This window comes from Triticum urartu, chromosome 2 (genome assembly GCF_003073215.2).
Source record: "Triticum urartu cultivar G1812 chromosome 2, Tu2.1, whole genome shotgun sequence".
NCBI lineage: Eukaryota > Viridiplantae > Streptophyta > Magnoliopsida > Poales > Poaceae > Triticum > Triticum urartu.
The window spans coordinates 68,480,882-68,500,984 of NC_053023.1; the positions used below are offsets into that span (position 1 = coordinate 68,480,882).

Below are 20,103 nucleotides of genomic sequence, written 5' to 3' on the forward strand. Positions count from 1 at the left end.
GGGAGGAGACGTTTCCATTGACGACGAGGTGCCTACGGTGACTTCGAAAATTTCAAGATAACATGCCGGCTCAGTCTCTCGGAGGTGCTCATAGGGATAGGGTGTGCGTGTGTGCGTTCATAGGTGTGAGTGTATGCGCGTATGTATGAGCGCTTGCGTTTGTACTGATGTTCAAAAAAAACTCCAGCCATAATGCTTTGCCACGTAAAAAAAGAGCCCCTTTTAAGCTTGCATTCATCAAATCGCCAACAGGAAAAAAAATTAGCTCTCAAGAGAAAGGCACATAAAGAATCCGGATTATCAAGGAGACACCACGCTTGTTTAGCTAATGATGATAGATTGAAACAATGAATATCCCGAAATTCTATACCTCCTTGATTTTTTTTTAGAATGAAGGCTCGCGAAGAGCCTGGCTTTGAATTAACAAAGCCATCAACCGGCCAGGAAATACAAACACACACAAACCCCATGACCGAGCGATACAAGGGGACACTCTAGGAGGCTTACAACTCAACGGGTCGCACAAGCTCAAAAAGAATACAAGAAAAACAAAGCTCGAAGCTTGTCCTAGCCGAAGACTACAGCCAAACAGCCATCTAGGGGTGAGGCACACACGAGCACGACGAGGACCTGCTTGCAACAGAGTGTGGCAAGTGAGCCCGACCAAGGCCCAAGTAGAAAGACATCACACATCCGCCGTCTCTCTCGCCGCAGAGGAACTCCTCCTTGATTTTTTGAAACACACATCTTCCACCAAGCCATCTAATGCATCCTCTTCCGATTGTCCTCGTCTTCACATCAAAATTGTGACATCGCGTCAAGGATTCCTTTGCAAAAAAAGCTAGGAATTTTGAAGGCGGACATGGCATAGGTGGGGATAGATTGTACAATAGATTTGAGCAAAATTTCCTTCCCTTCAACGGATAACAATTTTTCTTTCCATCCATTATTTTTTTTATAATATAGTCAACAATTTTTCTTTTCATCCATTAATTTTTTTATAATACAGTCAACCAAGAACTTCAGTCATAATATTCATAATTGAACAAATTTACGCCTTGTCTTCCACTTTTGTGTTGGGGCTAAAAAAGATGCTAGATTTTTCAATACTCACCATAAGGTGGCGGCACAATAAGCGTCTAGGACTGATTTCAAGGCCTCCACATTCATGGTATTGGCTTGCATATGAATCAAAGAATCATCAGTAAAAAATCGATGGGGCAGACATCGTTAGCAGATCCCTCATCCCTCCCTGGTTATTGGGGAGCGTATTGAGGGTAGGTCAACTCTCCCACCATATTAGGGAAAGATGATATTTTTTTGAGGAACTCTCAAAATTCAACCATGTGCAACGGTCGTCCAGGAGAGCAGGACTATATTTCACATCAGGTAAATTCTTAACCTTTCCTCTTTACTTTTTTTCTTTCATATCTACCCTTCCCCTCACTAATATTATGTCCAAGCAGTGATTTTAAATTCATTGGTCCACAAATAACGAAATATCCCCTTCATGTGATCATTGATCATTCATCTACTACCAGTGCCAACAATGCCATTCCATTTATATAGGAAAGCTAAGCCATCCCCAAGAAACGACATACTGCAACATCAAATGTATTACAGATACGCCGCTTCAGTCCATGAAGCTACATTACAGACCTCGTCAAGGGCTCAAAGAGGCTCAAAGAGTACACACTTAAACAGTCGGTACAAAAAATTTCATCCTCAATCGACTTGAACACTCGCTGCTAGGTACTTAGGTACTAATCTACTACTCGTCGTCATCAGCCTTGGATTTCTTCTTCTTTTTCTTGGATTTCCCCTCGGTGCCCGTCTTAGGATCAACAGACTCGGCGTCGCGGTTCTTCTTTTTCTTCTTCTTAGGGGTCTCATCATCGCCATTGGCTTGCATCTCCACATCCTGCGGCTCCTCAAGCTTGTGCTTCTTTTTCTTCTTCTTCTCGGTTCCAGTTTCAGCTTCTGTTGCGGCATTCTCAACGTCCATCGCGTCACCGTTAGCCTCAGCTTTGGACTTCTTCTTGCTTTTCTTCACAGATGCGTCACCATTCTCTTTGCCTACGAATGAATTTTTGGGTAGACAATTATGTTGGATTGATAAAATAAAGTAAGCAAAACCGGGAGACTAATGAAAGAACAGATCTATCCTTACCGTCATCATCCTCTGTGTTTGTCAAGCCATCAATAGCAGCTTTCATCACATCAAGGTTCTTGCGGGGTGCAACACCCTTATCGTAGAAATCTAGCCTCTCCTCAACTTGTTCACGCAGCTTCTCACCAAAAATGGAGCTACTCATATCTGGAATTCATAACCCCGTGAGAAAACCAATCAGAAAAGGGGATCAGAATGTGTTACGTTCGCAAACAAAGCTCTTCAACTAACCTGAATAGCAGTCAATACGTGAAGCAATGGAACATTTGTTTGCAAGGTATCGAGCCATCCTTCCCTTGTTCTTGGTTGATGCACGACCAATAAAAGATGAGTGGAATATGAGGCCATACTTTGGTGTGTTTCCACGTGTTTTCAGAGCTCTGCGGTACAATTAGGAAATAGGAAATGAATCACAAGGTTTCAGAAGCATAAAGGACTATCTTCGAATACTTGAAAGAACAGTAAATAAGGTGCTCTACATAAGCAGTCCAAGTATCAAGTACCTGAAGAGTGCCTTTTCAGCACCCAGTATCTGCAGAGTAGAAGCAGGGCATTTTGCAAGATTTGAAAGACTGCCAGCATGAGAGATTAGCCGAGCTCCAACCATTTCACCAATCAATGACGTCAGGTTTGGAGCAATGTCATTCATCTTTGTCACCAGATACTCATAGAGATTTTTACGGTACTCGGATAGATTCATGACCCTCTGAGCAAACTGTTGGACATTGATCAAATCAACAGGTGAAAGATCCTGGCCTAATAAAAATACAAAGGAGATTGAGTAAGCCACACTGTCACCAACCGAACTAAAGAGAAGCAAAATTAATTGTGGACAGATTTGTTACCCATAGATGCCTTTGCTGCCTCAACAATTTCTTTTGCCTTGTCTTCATCTCCAATTAGATCCGCTAAAGCTGGTATGTCCTTCTCTGACAAGTCTGATTTGTTTACCACAAACTTGGCAAGCTTAGCATAGAGGTAATTGTCATTCACAATCTTGACCAGCTCAGGAAAATGCCATCCATACCATTCCCTGCATTATAGATTAACAGCCGTTTAATATCTGTACAACTGCCACCATCATCCGTATATATAGGAGTGTGGAAGTGAAGTGAATACTACAAATATACAAGAATGGAAGCGTAATGAACAAACATGGATTGAAATACCAATACCTTGAATATTACAAATACTTATACTAGTTACACAGTGAAACGAAAACAAGGTGATTCCTAGTGCTGACACAACATCTAAACTGAAGCATAGAACAACTGAACAGGTTAAATAACAGAAAGGGCGAGTAACCAACCTCACTCTCATAGAGAAGGAATTGACATCCTTGTCAAGTGTATCCAACAGAAAGATCGCTTGAATCACCATATTATCCACACGATTCACATTGAACTTCACCTTGGCCCTGCTATAGCTATGTCCCAGACCTAGCTGGGCTTTCTCCAGGTCAGATGGCTGCAACCAAAAAAAAACAAAAGGAATAAATAAATAAACAAACAAGAATGAAATTAACACTGTCAATACATCTATGGTGCACAGAAAACAGTTGCAGGCTGATGAACAGACCCTACTACAACCGTACTATAAGTCTATACCATCAGCTATATACAAATCTGAAAGATGCCATCCGCTCTATACTGACCAAAGTCATGCAAGATCAGATTTTGAAGTTACATGATTGTCGTTTCACCAGGACTATTAATTTTACCACTGCTAGGGAAACCTCTGATAAACAACCAGTTTACCAGTGCTAACTGTTAAAACATCCCAGAGCAACACCGCAAGCAAGATGCCATTGACCCTAGTAGTTTACCAGTGCTAACTGTTAAAACATCCCAGAGCAACAGCGCAAGCAAGATACTGTACAATTGACCCTAGTACAGTCTGAACTCCCTATCAAACATACAACAGAAATAGGCGCATTAGTAAATCCATCACCTTGAGTTGCTCAATGAATTGATCGAAATGCAGCCGCACTGCACGAAGCAGTTCCTGGACATAGTCGTTGGACTGGCAAGGGATTCCGGTGGCCTCGGTGATGTGGGACCCGACCTTGGGCTCCATGACGCCGACGGTGAACTTGGCCTTCTTCCCCTCCTTCACCTTGGGCAGGTTGAGCTCCAGGAAGTTCCTAAGCTCGTCAGTCATGATCCCTGAACCAACAAAATCAGCACCCACACATCATTGGGCCGTCACGGGAGACCAAAAGCAGGGGACTTGAGACGAGGACTCCACCGGGAGAGGAGGCGGGAGGACACGATACCTTCGGAGATGGCGTTGCACTGGTTGAGGGCGTCGACGGCGGAGAGGAAGGGGGTGAACCCGGCGAGCTTGACGGCCTTGCTGAACCGCTTGAGGTCCAGCACGGTGGAGCGGACGGCGTCGACGCTCTGCCCAATCTCGTCGATGCCGTGCGCGTGGAAGAGCGCGTACCCGGACGCGGACTCGAAGAGCAGGTAGAGCGCCATCTCGCCGCGCGTTCGCCGGCGGCGGCTGAGGGGTTTGGGAGGGGGAGGGGGGGGAGGGGTTAGGGTTTTAGGGAGAGGGGAAGAGGGGAATGCTCTTCACGGGGGGCTTATTTATGGTGGGCTCTCGTTGATGTCTGGGCCGTTCGATTGGATCAATGGTCGATATCGAAACCACTTTTTTTAAACTAAATTTAAATAGGTGTCAACCAAACACAATGGCGATGATTTGTGCCATGCGCGAAAGATGTGGGAAAAAACTCGTGATTTTATTTTTGCAGGGTTGTAATTATCTCAAATATAAGATTTGTTTGCATGTTTCAATATATATATAGTGTTAGTATTCATCACCCAGGGTTATATATCCAATGCGTGTTTTTTACTATGATTTTACTACATGTCTAAAAGGCCCGTGTTACAAAAAAGTGTTGAAATGTTTTCTTTTTGGCGAGTGGAAAACTTGTATTAGACCCCAATAGGATTACAATCATAAGTAGTAGCAAACTCCAAAGCACGTGGCGGAGATGAAAAAAATAACCAAGTCATAATTCTAGCGTAAATGTAGCTACAAAGTCACTAACTTTATTCTGGGATCTGCGAACACGAGTAATAGTAGTCTCCTGGAGAGACATCAATTACTTAATCTCCTTCACCAGAAAAGCAAAGATTGATTTGTCAATGGCATAGTAAGATAGACATAATGGAATTATTTCTACATGCCATATTAATGGTCGAAAAAAACAAAACTTGGTTGTGTGTAATAACGTGTCTTATTTTAAGATTGATGGGGGTATTCACGGGCCTATTCGTTATGTTTTTTGTAAATTTGGAGACATGTCAGTCCATACCAAATAAAGATGGTCACATTGTCTCAAAAAAATAAAAAAATATGGTCACATGGAAAGAAGTTTTATTCGCGGGAAGACAAACTTAACTTATAATAAAAATAATTACCAAGTGAGCATCAAACATTGGATATACATCATCACTTCACGGGGACCGATAGCTGATTGCAAACCGCAATCTAATATTTAGAGGTTTTTGTGATATAACACTTATCTGGAATGGGAAAAATAGTCTAAAGTCGACTATTGGTAGAGTTACGGACATATATGGTATCATGTGGTTGGCTGGTTGGAATTAGGGGGAGGGGGGGCATGTTGTAAAATCAGAGGCAATTATTGGGGATTGTAGGGAAAATGCCCTCAAACCAACATCTGAAAACACTTTGTCCATAAGTCTACCAATTTCGGTCTAAAGCGAGAGGTTGTCGTGATGTGGATGCAGATGATGGTTGCATTCTTCTCCACACAAGTGATGTTTTTGTTAGACTTGTATGAAATTCCCGCTCGCCTTTTATTACTTTTTTAATGATTTGAAGATGCTCACAAGGCCTACTGCCTGCCACTCGCCTTTTATTATGAAATAATGTCATACACTACTACAGATCCAAAATAGCACTGACCCCTCGTCATTGACCGACCCTTGACCACGCGTTAGTGATGAGATTTAACACCGAGCGACCTCCCAAAGGGTATCCCTTAGCACAATCCGGTCTAAAATTGACCGGTTAATTATAGAGTGTCACCATGATCAAAATGGACCGACGGTATTCGCTGACTAACCACTATATTTGACAAGTTTGTATAGCGTGTTTATTATCTTACCCTTTGCATTTCCACTAGCCAGTGTTGTTCTGTGTGTGGCCTGTTATAATCCTTCGTCCACTCCTTATCTACATTCCATACCTTCAATGTCACCATCGAGTCCCTCCTTCCCTTTGCCTCCCTCTTATTCCTCCTCTACCTCCAACCGCTGATCTGTGGCGGCATGGAGTCCGCCTTTTCCTCTTCTGTTGGAAATATGAGCAATTTACCAAATAACTTTGCTAACAGAAATACTAGATAAAGCATGACTAATATAGCAGAGATAAAGCAAGTCATGCAATCTGACAGAGAGAAGGTAAATAGCATCTACATATATGAACTTGAACTAAACACAACTAGAACAGACACTAGATGAAGTTGCATATATGAAGTAGAACCTAACATATGTAGGGCAGAAACTAGAGCAAAGAACTGTGGCAGGACATCTAATAGAAAGAGCAAGAACACATACGGGACAATAGCAGCAGAAGCACTGGACTTGGGGTCGACATCCTCTCCAGCCATGTCGTTGTTGAGGTTGTCGACGTCGGGGAAGAAGTCGTCGTCGGGGAAGTAGTCGTCGGAGACCGTGATGAAAAAGCCAGTAGTCGCGCGGAGCGCTCCCCGAAAACCTTATCACCCTTCTCCCGTACAGGACTCAAAAGGTGCGGTTCCGGAGGCCTACTGTCTCGACCTGCGGTGCATGCCGCAAGCCGGGATGGGGAAGATTGTCGCAGCATCGTAGTGCTCAGGAACCTTGTGGCGAGAGGAAGAGGGTCTTCTGATGTGTCTCTCTGGAGAGGAGCGACCTCTCTTATATAGGCATAGGAGAAGGACGCGAACAGGCTGCGACGGGAGGTGAAGCAATGAAGGGAGACAAAGCGAACAGGCAGCACGCGAAGAGGTGCACCGTTCGTATTCAGTCTCCACTACAGCAAAACGTTTCAGCTCTCGTGTGACCGTTCGTATACCCGTCGTGCGTGGCAAAATTTTAGACATCGGCTCGGCTCATTCCCACAACCCGCGACGCGTCGCATCGCGTCGCGTGGCGTGGCGGGGGGCGGAGGAGGAGCACGCGTGGATGTCCCTCTTGTTCTCATGCTCATACATGTGGGGAAAGAGCCTCCCTTATAAAGAGGTTCAACTCCCTCTAAACTAGTAATGTGGGACTAAACTTTAGTTCCACCTCTTTCCTTACACGAATGGGCTGCGTGGGCCTCTATGATTTATTAGGAATTCATGAAACTGCTATTGGGCTAGGCCCAAAATAGACAAAATTCCAGCAATCCCCCACCAGATCCCAGAGGCACACAAAATTTGCCTTTGGTTCCAAAACACTGTTTTATATACCGGTACTAAAGTGGAGACTGTTAAGTTGAACTTCCACCTAAAACTCTATGCTACACTAGTAAGCAACTTGGACAGTGGACTGGGCCTTGAACTGCAAGTTTTCTGCGAATCTAGCTTCACATAAAGCCTTGACCGATACGTGGCTACCGTGGGTCTTCCCCGCGGGTGGAGCTTATGCGTCATACTCCGAGACCTTTCATGAGTTTACTAGAGAGAACCATACTCTCATAGATTGCGACGTTTAACAATCAGACTCATATAGGTGTGTTCTTCAAAAGATGTTCTGCAGGACAACATCTCTGCTTAAATGAGCCACTTAGAACTAGAAGTGCATCTAGTGCCCCTTAGTGATTTTGGTGTATTGAAGACTTATAGGTTAAGGGGCTAATGCGTTTGTGAGTGTACACAGGTCTATAAGTCTATGAGGAGTTGGATATTTATAGACAAAGTCGACCCCTGAAAATGAAGACTGAAGACTTTCTGAAGACTTTGAAAGTGAAGAAATTGGTGTGACCTTGAAGACTTGATATTCATTTGAGGAACATGAAGCGTGAAGATTTTTGTTTTCGTAGTTTCATTTTCTCTTTCTTGAGTCATAGGAAACACCGTACTGTTAAAGGGAGTCGAGGAAATACTAAGGAAAAATTTCCATGTGATGCTCAACTCAAAATCATACACCTACCAATCCCTTTGAGTGAAGCCATTGGAAATCTCATACAGTTCAGTCATATTCTTCAGTGACAGAGACGAAGTTCTTCTGGTCTCTGAGGAATTTGTTCTAACCGAGGAGTTAGGAATTCGCGAGTGCGGATTGCCTACACAGTGAGGAACATGATAGCCCTGAGGAATTTGATACTCAAAATTCCGACCGTTGTCGTGCTATGCGCCAGCTATCCCAAAATATCTACCCACCTAATGGTCATACCATCAAAGGGCATTTATGTCTTATCATGTCGGGCTGCTCCCTAGGCTATAAATAGCCGCCCCTACAACCACTAGCTGGTTGGCTGCTCCGAGAGAAACTAACACTTGTCATTTGAGAGCATCCCATCCTCCGAGGACTTTGAGTGAAAATCATCAAGTGAGGAAAACCCAAACCCAAACACCTACAAACCCCAAGTGATTGAGCATCACTGAAGAGATTGATCCTGCGTGGATCCGATGCTTGTTACCTTTGAAGACTGTGCATCTTCCAGACGGTTAGGCGTCATGGTCTAGAGCATCCAAGAGGAATTGTGGATCGCCGAGTGACCGAGTCTGTGAAGGTTCGGAAGTCACCTGAAGACTTACCACGAGTGATTGGGTGAGGTATGTGTGACCTTAGCTCAAGGGGAATATGGTGAGGACTGAGTGTTCTGAACTGCGTGTTCAGGACTGGGTGCCGGGACTGTGTGTCCTTAGGTTTAAATACCTAGCCGCCCTAACCAGACGTACAACTGTCACAGTAGTTGGAACTGGTCTACCAAATCATTGTCTTCACCAAGCTACCTGGTTCCATTTCCTCAACCCTTCCATTTCCTCATTTATGTGTTGAGTGCTTATTCATATATGTTTGAAGACTTTGACTGAAGACTTTCTCAATTTCCTCAGTTCAATTTCTTCAGTCTATTTGTCTTCATCCTGTGTCATCATGTATTTACGCTTTCCATACTTTGTGCTTATCTTCATTTCATCATGATGACTGTCGGTGTCAAAACCGGCGGATCTCGGGTAGGGGGTCCCGAACTGTGCGTCTAGGCCGGATGGTAACAGGAGGCAGGGAACACGATGTTTTACCCAGGTTCGGGCCCTCTCGATGGAGGTAAAACCATACGTCCTGCTTGATTAATATTGATGATATGGGTAATACAAGAGTAGATCTACCACGAGATCAAGGAGGCTAAACCCTAGAAGCTAGCCTATGGTATGATTGTTGTCTATGGAGTTGATGAAGTTGTCCTACGGACTAAAACCCTCCGGTTTATATAGACACCGGATAGGGTAGGGTTACATAGAGTCGGTTACAATGGTAGGAGATCTTGAATATCCGCATCGCCAAGCTTGCCTTCCACGCCAAGGAAAGTCCCATCCGGACACGGGACGTAGTCTTCAATCTTGTATCTTCATAGTCCAGGAGTCTGGCTAAAGGTATAGTCCGGCTACCCGAACACCCCCTAATCCAGGACTCCCTCAGTAGCCCCTGAACCAGGCTTCAATGACGACGAGTCCGGCGCGCAAATTGTCTTCGGCATTGCAAGGCGGGTTCCTCCTCCAAGTCCTTCATAGAAGATTGTAAACACCAAGAGTAGTGTCCGGCTCTGCAAAAAAAGTTTCCACATATTGCCATAGAGAGAATAATATTAACACAAATCCAATCTGCTGACGTATTCCGTAGTGCGCCATCACACTACGGCCAAGTCCTTTACGAATCGTTTTTACTTTTTCACCTCAGCATGTTTTGCGAGGCGGTTTCCTTGGCACGTCTTGTCAAAGCAGAGATCGTGTACCCCCCTTTTATGGGATTCTCATCAATACGGACGTGGGTAATCCAACCGCGCCACTTATCACGGCGCTTGGGAGGCAAGTGAGTTTTACTAGGCAGGTGGGGACGCACAACCGCATCCGCCCATATAAGGGGATAAGGATCCACCTTTTTACCTACGCCTTCTTCCTCCTCTGCCTATCCATCTCCTGCGCACTCGAGCTCCAGCGCCCAAGCCCGCACTTCCCACCTCAACCTCCTCCAGCAATGTCCAGAGCGGGAGGCAAGTGGATGGTCTCCACCGTTACGGAGGGCCAAGTAAAAAAGCTAAGGAAGGCCGGATACTTGTCCAAGGACATCGCGCACCGGCTTCCCGAGGAGGGGCAGCTTATCCCCACCCCAAGGCCCCATGAGAGGGTAGTATTCCTTCCCCACTTCCTCCGCGGACTGGGTTTTCCACTTCACCCATTTGTCCGGGGGCTCATGTTCTACTACGGCCTGGATTTCCACGATCTGGCCCCGAACTTCATCCTCAACATCTCGGCGTTTATCGTCGTGTGCGAGGCTTTTCTCGGCGTCCGCCCCCATTTCGGCCTCTGGCTCAAGACCTTCAACGTCAAGCCCAAGGTGGTGCGCGGCAACCAGGCGGAGTGCGGAGGCGCCATGGTGGGCAATATGGCCAACGTCCTATGGTTCGAGGGCTCTTTTGTGGAGACCCTAAAGGGATGGCAAGCCGGGTGGTTTTATATCACCGATCCGCGCGATCCAAAATGGACCGCAGCCCCCCGAGTTCCGATCCGGACCCCCACGCGGCTTATGTCCTGGAAAGAGACGGGCCTGTCGTGGGGTAACGAAAAAGAGGTGACCGGATTGCAAACATGCATCCAGTCCCCGGTGAACAAGCTAGTCCGGCTTGTCAATGTAATCCAGGTTATGCTTGTCCGCCGGATCCTCCCATGTCAACAACGGGATTTTAATCTGTGGGAGTTCAACCCGGCGCAGCATCAAACCCTCAGCAGGCTCTTCGACACGATGTACGAAGACGCCTGGAGGCTGCTATTTAAGGGCACCGAGGCTCCTGCATCCGCTTCCGAGGACCGCGGATACAACTCGCAGCGTCATGCTAACGAGGTAAGCCATCTACACCTTTTATAGGATGTTTTAAGCTTTTTCCATACTTTGACTCTATGCGGGATCTAAACTCCCTTACCTTTGACAGGCTTGGCGGGCGATATCCGGACCGATTAACTATCCGGCTCTTCTGACGAAGCTGCTGGTTCCGGCGCCTTATGTGGTGCCGAAGAAGAAGGCCAAGAAGAAGAAGACCACGGGGACTCGAAAGAGTGCCCGTAATATGGTGGTGTCGGACTCGTCATCTGACGAGTCCGAGACGCACTCCTCCCGTGAAGACGAGGAGGAGGAAGAAGAAACCTCTCCCCCTCCAGTGGGGGAAGGAAAGAAAAGGGAGGCCGCCCCAACGGGGGAGGCCGGAGGGTCCAAGAAGAGGAAGACCCCTCCGCCGGACTACCTCCTCGACGCCGAAGAGGACGAAGAGGAGTGGCCAGACAGGGCCAAGCGTCTGGCGAAATCGTAAGTTCGGATATCAGAGTAACTCATGACATTCCTTTGTTGCACAGCTTTCCCTGATGCCGAATATAATCATGCAGCCCGCCCCGGACCGGACTCGACGAGTCGTCGAGTGGCTCCCTGAATTCATCGGACGTGAACTCAGTTCCGCCCGCTGTCTCCCCCCGCACCGCGGACGACGCCGAAGTGGCGTCGCGACGAGCTCCGGGGCAGGAGGAGGTGGTCCCGGAGGAGCCGCAAGGCAACCTCCCGGACTCCAGGAGTGAAGGGGACAAGGCCCCCCAGGGCTCCAAGTCCGGCTTTGAGCCGGACACCGCACCGAAATCTACAACAGTTCCGGTCCGCGGTAGGCGAACTCCTTCCAAGAGGAGTAAGCCTTCTGAGTCGGCAGCCTCCGTCCAACCGGAGGTGCCGGACAATCTGCTAGAGGTGCTTGACAGCGCCTCCATCGACGAGGAGCACCGTACTATTATGTGTACGGTGATCCAGAAGGTTCAGTCCGCCAAGAGCGGACTGAGTGAAGCTTGCGCTAGCCTTCTAACAGGCTTTGAGGTAAGTAAAAAATATGTAAAGATATAACCACATAGACAGTAGCCCCTGATGCTCTATTTGGCGTTCGGAAAGAAAAGCCGAATAGAGGATCTATTAAATTTCGCAGGAGTCTAACAATAAAGAGTCAATATGCGTATGCAGGCTTCGCTGCTAGCCACCGCCGCACTGACTGCGGAGGTGGGTGCCCTGAAACAGGGCCTTGAGCGGACCAAGCAAGAGCTCGGCCTTGCCAAACGGCAGCTCGAGGAGAAAGAAGGTAAGAAGTACCTTACAGAAAGAGTGCCTATAGAAAGGCTTGATTGCAAAAAATAACAGGATTGTACTGCTTATTGTAGGGGCCACGACTGAGGTGGCGACCCTCAAGCAGGCGCTGTCCGAGGCCGAAAAGAAAACGGCCGCGGAGTGCTCCGAGCGAGAGAAACTTGAGGGCCAGGTTGGCGAGGTGCAGCAGGAGCTTCAGGCTCTCATGAAAAAACATGAGAGTTTGGAGCTTGAGTCCAAGACGCAAGCGTCCGAGCTCGCGGCGGCCCTTGAGACTACCAAGTCCGCCAAGGCCGAAGCCCAAAAGGCCCTCCAAGAGTTGGAGGAGATGAAAAAGATAGCGGCGGGTAAGGCATTCTTTATGCAAAGCAGAAGTATAAAAGTAAAGTACTTGTTACTTACCCGAATCCGGAGCTCTCCAGGGGCATTCGCAGATCTTCCCCGCAGCGTATCCGCCGCCGCCGCATTCTACCGAGCCGAAGAGGGCAGCTCGACGGAGAAGGTGTTCTGGTCTCAGTATGCTGAGGCCGGACACCCTGTGCCCTTAAGCGACCAGCTGAAACAGCTGGTCGAGCTCCACAAGGTGGCCGAACAAGCCATGAAGGGCTTCATAGTTTGGCTGTGGCCCGGAGAGGCCCTCCCTGGGAGCTACTTCGGGCTGGTGCGGCGACTGGTGGAGGCATGTCCAAGGCTCGAGGTCATCAAGCGCTCCGTCTGCATCGAAGGTGCCCGTAGGGCCCTTGCCCGTGCAAAGGTGCACTGGGGTAAGCTGGACGGTGAGAAGCTTGTGAGGGACAGGCCGCCGCTGGGGAAGGAGCATTGCAAGCCCGAGAACTACTATAAGGATGTTCTTGCGGGTGCCCGCCTAGTGGCGGATGAATGTACCAAGGATGTAATTTTTGAATGAACTCGCTCGTGTTTATCCTGTGCGCTGAAAACTTGTTCATATGCGCTAAGCAATGCTTATTGAATTTAAAATATTACTTTTTGTGCGTCCGTTTATCAAAAATTGAGAGATGGCCAGTCGTCGGCTTCTGTCCCCGTGCCACTAGTGCTGGGGTGTTCGGGATAAACCTGAGCGCTCTTTTTCCCATAGTTGGGTCCTTCGAGGGAGGCGCTCAGCACAACGAACCAGGCAATCGGACTATAATGCTTGAACACTCTCACTTAGCCATAGAACTCTATAATTTTAAATTTTGGCGAAGCCCCTAGTTCGGAAGACCGAGTTCGGGGCGCTATCCACGCCTTGGCCGGACAAAGCCAGCTCCTCGCTCGAAGCGGCATAAGCCTTTAGGGACTCGAAAAACCTCTCGAACAGCGACCGGTCTCTCGCCACATCATGACAGTCAGTTTTAGCTTTGTCCACTGAGGTGCTTAGCCCAGCTCAACCGGGGCACAATCGCAGTGGTTCTCCTAGTGCTACCTTAGTCGATATAGCGGAACGTAAGGCACCAAAACATAGGAGCTGGGCAAACCCAACTATTGACCCAAATCATGATTCGGAGCCGATGCATATAGTGATATAAGTTCGGGGTGCCGCACTTGTGGAAGTGTACGGACTTATCACGTCATATTAATGGGTACTAAAGCCCCTGGCATATTTTGCCGTACCACAGTGTACGGGTGCAACATGTCATAAACATATATATAAAAAGATGATAATGCAAAAAATAGACAGAAAGCTATGCATTGTTTATAGAGAGGCTATTTATCAAAGCCGAACGATACAAATAGTGCGGTAAGCAAAAGATATTGGACTATTTGGTATGTCCTGACCAGGGGCAGGCCGCGGAATTGTATTTAAAACAGGTATACCGCTCGTAACAGAGACCACCTGGGAGTTCCATAATGCGGCATGGTTTGTCTACCTCCCTGGATCTTGCATCGTTTGTGCGGCAGTCGAATTGCCGAACAGGTCGTCCGAAGTATGGAGTCCTGAAAGTAAGAAAAAATAAAAAAGAATCCGGCAGCCCCTTGTACGTTTTAAGCCATATTTTGGGCATGCTGTTATTGTGCCCCTTCCCCTGTGCCCATGGTATTTCAAGGGCGTAGTTATGTACGCGAGGTACTAGTTTCGCTATGTCGCGAGAGCTGGGGTTGGGGCCGCATTGCTACGCTTGCTCATGGTGTGCCAGGCGGTCCTGCTGTCGGTTACTCCGGGCGCGCTTGGCAGTGTCTGGCTTTTTAACGGCCGGACTGGAGAATTGCCTAAGAAGGCTACTTTGCACTTCCGCTGCGAGAGCCGCCGTGTGCTCCTCCGTACGGAGGGAGCGTTCGGTGTTTCCGTTGACCGTGATTACTCCTTGAGGGCCTGGCATCTTGAGCTTGAGATATGTGTAGTGCGGCACCGCATTGAACTTTGCGAATGCGGTTCGTCCGAGCAGGGCGTGATAGCCACTGCGAAACGGGACTATATCGAAGATTAACTCTTCGCTTCGGAAGTTGTCCGGGGATCCGAAGACCACGTCAAGTGTTACTGAGCCTGTACAGTTGGCTTCTACACCTGGTATAATGCCTTTAAAGGTCATTTTTGTGGGCTTAATACTTGAGGGATCTATGCCCATTTTCCGCACTGTATCCTGATAAAGCAGGTTCAGGCTGCTGCCGCCGTCCATGAGGACTCTTGTGAGATGAAATCCGTCGATGATTGGATCGAGAACCAATGCGGCGAAGCCGCCATGACGGATGCTAGTGGGATGGTCCCTTCGATCAAAAGTGATCGGGCAGGGGGACCATGGGTTGAACTTCGGGGCGACTGGCTCCATCGCGTATACGTCCCGTAGCGCACGCTTCCGCTCCCTCTTGGGAATGTGGGTTGCGTATATCATGTTCACCATCCGCACTTGTGGGGGAAAACCCTTCTGTCCATTGTTGTTCGGCGGCTTGGGCTCCTCCTCGTCGTCGTTGTGCAGCCCCTTGTCTTTGTTTTCGGCTCTTAACTTGCCTACCTGCTTGAACACCCAACAATCTCTGTTAGTGTGATTGGCTGGCCTTTCGGGGGTGCCATGTATCTGGCACAAGCGGTCGAGTATTCGGTCCAAACTGGACGGGCCCTGAGTATTCTTTTTGAATGGCTTTTTCCGCTAGCCGGATTTGTAGCCTTTGAATCCGGCATTGACTGCCATGTCTTCATTGCTGTCGCTGCTAACGCGGCGTTTTTGCTTATTCCGACGTGTCCTGCCACTTTTGTCCTTGGTATCCGAATTACCAGGGTTCTTTGATAAGTTGTTACTGTGAGCTAGCCAGCTGTCTTCTCCCACACAAAAGCGGGTCATGAGTGTCGTGAGGGCTGCCATAGATTTCGGCTTTTCCTGTCCCAGGTGCCGGGCAAGCCACTCATCCCGGATGTTATCCTTGAAGGCTGCTAGGGCCTCTGCATCCGGACAGTCGACTATCTGGTTTTTCTTTGTTAGGAACCGTGTCCAGAATTGTCTGGCCGATTCCTCTGGCTGTTGAATTATGTGGCTTAAGTCGTAGGCATCCGGTGGTCGCACGTAAGTGCCCTGGAAGTTGTCGAGGAATGCGGCTTCCAGGTCCTCCCAAGAACCGATTGAGTCTGCTGGCAAGCTGTTAAGCCAATGCCGGGCCGGTCCTTTAAGTTTGAGCGGGAGGTATTTGATGGCGTGTAGATCATCGCCGTGTGCCATGTGGATGTGAAGGAGATAATCCTCGATCCATACCGCTGGATCTGTTGTGCCATCGTATGATTCAATGTTTACGGGTTTGAAACCCTCTGGGATTTTGTGCTCCATTACTTCATTCATGAAGCATAGCGGGTGTGCGGCGCCTTTGTACTGGGCTATATCACGACGTAGCTCGGAAGAGCTATGTCTGTTGTGTTCGGCCCGGCCGGATTTGTTGTATCCGGAGTGAAGATCATCGTCACGTGCCGTAGGGCGCCTGCGCGATCCGTAGATCGATCTTGTTTGTCTTGCCTTGTCCTCCAGTACGTCTCGCAGGTCTGGCGCATTTTCCCGTGCCTTGGTTGAGTGGCGTCGGGGCATGGCTTGGGTGGAGGGTCGAGAGACCTCTTTGTCGCGGCCGCGAGGTGGCCGGTCTGCCATGTCATGCGCTGGTGATGTAGGTGCTTCCTCCTCTGATCGGGGTAGCGGCCTGTGCTTTGGGTAACTCTTGGAGCACTACAAGAAATATGTCAACTTGTGACCACCACTATTGGTCACTGAATGGTCACAAATTTCCATTTGTGACCTTTTTGTGACCAAAAACATAAGGTCAAAAGCTGGCCGTCGTAAACTGACTATAGCGACCTTTCTTCTGGAATGGTCGTAGACGTTTATGACCAAAATACGTCTACTGTGGCGTTTTGGTCACTAGCAACCTCCCCAGGCCACGTAGGCATCCAGCGTGGCAAGATGATGTGGCACAAGATTCAGCCCGGTCCAATTTAGTTTTCTACATGGGCCTAGCCCAACAATTCGGCCTTTTTACTGTATATTTTTTCCCTATTAATTTGGTTGACTAAATGGGCCAAGCCCAAATTTTAGCCTTTTTATTTCTGGGCCATGGCCTCTTATAATGCATTTCTTATTAGTTTTTGTTCTTCCAGAAAAATATTGTTTGGGCCATGGCCTTTTCACCCCAGACCACGTCTGTGCCATGTTTATTTCTGGGTCATGGCCAATTCAGGCCCAATACTATCATGGCAATTGAGTAATTTTCACAATCTGGCATTAAAGCAACATGTACACAGGGAATACAAAATTTCATTACACAGGAATTGTTCAACACGCAGATTTGGTACATCTGGTACTGTCCTAACAATGTCCTAACAATGTCTACATAATTTGCCTTATCTCACTACTACATAACATTGTTCAACATGTAGGAGCACATCTGGTACTATCCTAACAATGTCTTCATTGCTCCCTCTGATGGGCAAGTTCTCCAGGTGCGACAACTTGCCTTCCTACAAGAACAGAACATTACATGAATAGATCAATCGAGGAGGAAACAGTAAAACAGGCTGAAAGCATCACACATACAAATAATAACAGCATACATTAATGTATAAAATAATAAAAATATCTATAACCAGGGCTATTTCTAGCCAACCTGTGTGCATGAATCATAATAGATCAAGCAAAAGACGTATAACCATCAGCAAACAGCAAATATTAGTGAAAGGGGACAATTTCTAGTACTCGTCATTTTTGCAAAGTGAGCAAGAACGATGATATTTTCCTACATATACTTTTTGATTTTTCCTTAGTCCTATAGTGATCTGCTCACTCCAATTCTATCTACTCAACACATTCACATGCAACATGGATAATCAGGAAGCATCTACTAAATAAGGGATTAGAATGCAACATGGACAACTATGCCCTATGAAACAGTTCACATATCAAGAACCATCAAAGTAAATAAGGAACTGGTATAGAACACCAACTCAATCACCTTCACAGCAATGAAATCATGGATAATTCTTCTATTTAATTGAAGTTCTCTAAGCTTCTTCCCCCATTGAAAGCAGTCTACAAAAGAATTGAGAACAAGGTCACTGCTAGTCAATACCAGTAATACCTCTACAGCAATTCAGAAATATAATCACTGCTGGTCAATACCAGTAAAGGACATGCTTTTTCAGAGGGGTAATCACATCATTGACAATTAATAGTCAAAAAGTCAGACGATTGACAATATTAAGCTGTAACTAAAACATTCTGGTGGCTTAGTGGGCATATCTAAGCATAGAAAGGGGGGCATTTCTCAATCAAACTGAAGAAAGATGCACATCATTCATTCATTCAGTAAGAAGTACAGATCCCTGTAGCTGTAGGTGCATGCATGGTGTAACAAAGATGAGTAATCATTAGGAAGCATTTCAGAGTTGTGCAGTTACTAGTGCGTGGTCCTGTGTTTACCCCAACGCACGCCAACCATGGGCACGAGAAAATTGGTACACAAGCCACTAATAGTCTGCTAGTCTTACTTAGAACATATGGTGGCACATGATGGCAGGCAGTAGTATGTATACATGAGAACAAGCACCACAAAACGACACAACTAAATTTTTCACTCAAGTTAGACCCCATTTTTATGGATGATCACCGATTTGCATGCATTTTTTATCTTTCTAGATATTTTTAATCATACCACTATACCACTATACCAGCACCACTAGTTACTACTCTTAATAATGATAAACCTACGTAAGTAGACAGTAGACCAAAGTTACTCGTCACATCACCCCCCAACTGATTGATTAACAAAAGGAAAACACAAGTAATAATTGAGAAGAAAACCACATGACGCTAGACTGAGCTGAGCTATTGTTGTCATCATGCATGTAACAGCCGGCCGGCCGTAGTTGTCAAGGTCGATCATGGGAAGGTGCCGTTGAGAGTGGGCAAGTCCGGTCGTGCCATCATCGAGGCCGAATCATGGATGGTCTGATAGAGTCCACAAGCAAACTTACACGTATACACATGCAGTTTTAATTAATTAAATGATTAGGCAGAGGCAATTGGAAATCTAGGATTTGACTTGGATCGTGAATAAGTATATCGGACCACAAGATTTAATTAATTAAGTAACCAAAATTTACTTGGCCCAGGAATAGAAAAGCAAAGCTCGATGTACATAAACAGTCTGGCAATTACCTTCTCAACATACTGCTCCCTCATAACTAGGCTGACATTCTCCTTCTTGAATGCAGTCTCAAGAATCTGAAAATTACAATTCTTAGTGTTAGCTTGTAAAAGAATCGATACTGCTAGTTCTGGGTATTCCTAAGTGAATCATTCAAGCGCCAAAATCCAATGGCATGCAGGTCCTACACCCGCCAGGATTGCCAACTTCTCATCAAATCCAACAAAACACCAACTGAAGAGAACTGTGAGGCATCAAAAGTAACGCTAACTATGTCATGGCAACCACAACAGATAATTCTCCAACAACAAAAGTAACAGCATACCACAGGGCTGCCAAATCGAGCAATAGTGTCAAGTAAATTTCCTCAAATGCTTGCTAGTAAGGATTGCAATAGTCGAGCTGCTGCAGTGATGCAATAGTGCCAAATCAATGGTGCACAACTGCATCAAATCGAGCAATAGTGCCAAATCACTTCACCTACTCATGCCAAAGTGCACCCAAATGTCTCTATTAGTCCAGCAGCATCTAAATCAAACTCCACATGCATGCTAGTAAGGGAATCCACCGGCAAACGAACGAAGATTTGGTCACGAGCCAAACCCACGATGGGCGATGCAAAGATGGTACCTCGAAGGTGCTGGAGCCGGACTGGAGGAGGTCGGGATGGCTGTCCTGGCGGGGCAGCGTGCTGCGGTAGATGACGTCGCCGTAGGCCATCACGGTGCGGGGCAGGCCCACCACCTCCACCAGCTGCCGCCCCACCTTGGCCCCGAGCTCCGCCGATGCCATCACCTGCCGGACCAACGCCGCCACGACGGGGGGCGCCCGGCGGCGCCGGCGGAGGCGGAGACTCCTGGAGCCGCTTGACGAGCACCTGGCCGGCAGAGGCGGAGACGTCAGCCACCAGATGTGGTGCCTCGTCGATCTGTGCGCGGTGGGAGAGGAGGAGGAGGGACGCGGCGGTGGGGCTAAGGTTGGGGGAGA

General features: G+C 47.3%; 1 protein-coding gene and 1 long non-coding RNA gene across 2 annotated transcripts; both read right to left on the reverse strand.

The window, feature by feature from the left end:
- Window positions 1-1,535: 1,535 nt before the first annotated feature.
- Window positions 1,536-4,734, reverse strand: LOC125535829 (nucleolar protein 56-like). Its single transcript, XM_048698899.1, has 8 exons — window positions 4,446-4,734; window positions 4,121-4,335; window positions 3,480-3,637; window positions 3,016-3,203; window positions 2,674-2,926; window positions 2,402-2,550; window positions 2,171-2,317; window positions 1,536-2,076 (listed from the first exon to the last, which is right to left on the reverse strand). Exons 1-8 carry the CDS (start codon window positions 4,648-4,650, stop codon window positions 1,772-1,774), a joined length of 1,620 nt encoding a protein of 539 aa, XP_048554856.1. The 5' UTR covers window positions 4,651-4,734; the 3' UTR covers window positions 1,536-1,771.
- A 14,393-nt stretch (window positions 4,735-19,127) lies between these two features.
- LOC125541071 lies at window positions 19,128-19,792 on the reverse strand. The gene is made up of 2 exons (XR_007297435.1): window positions 19,747-19,792; window positions 19,128-19,193 (listed from the first exon to the last, which is right to left on the reverse strand). It is a non-coding gene; the product is annotated as an uncharacterized LOC125541071 (long non-coding RNA).
- Between the last annotated feature and the right edge of the window lie 311 nt (window positions 19,793-20,103).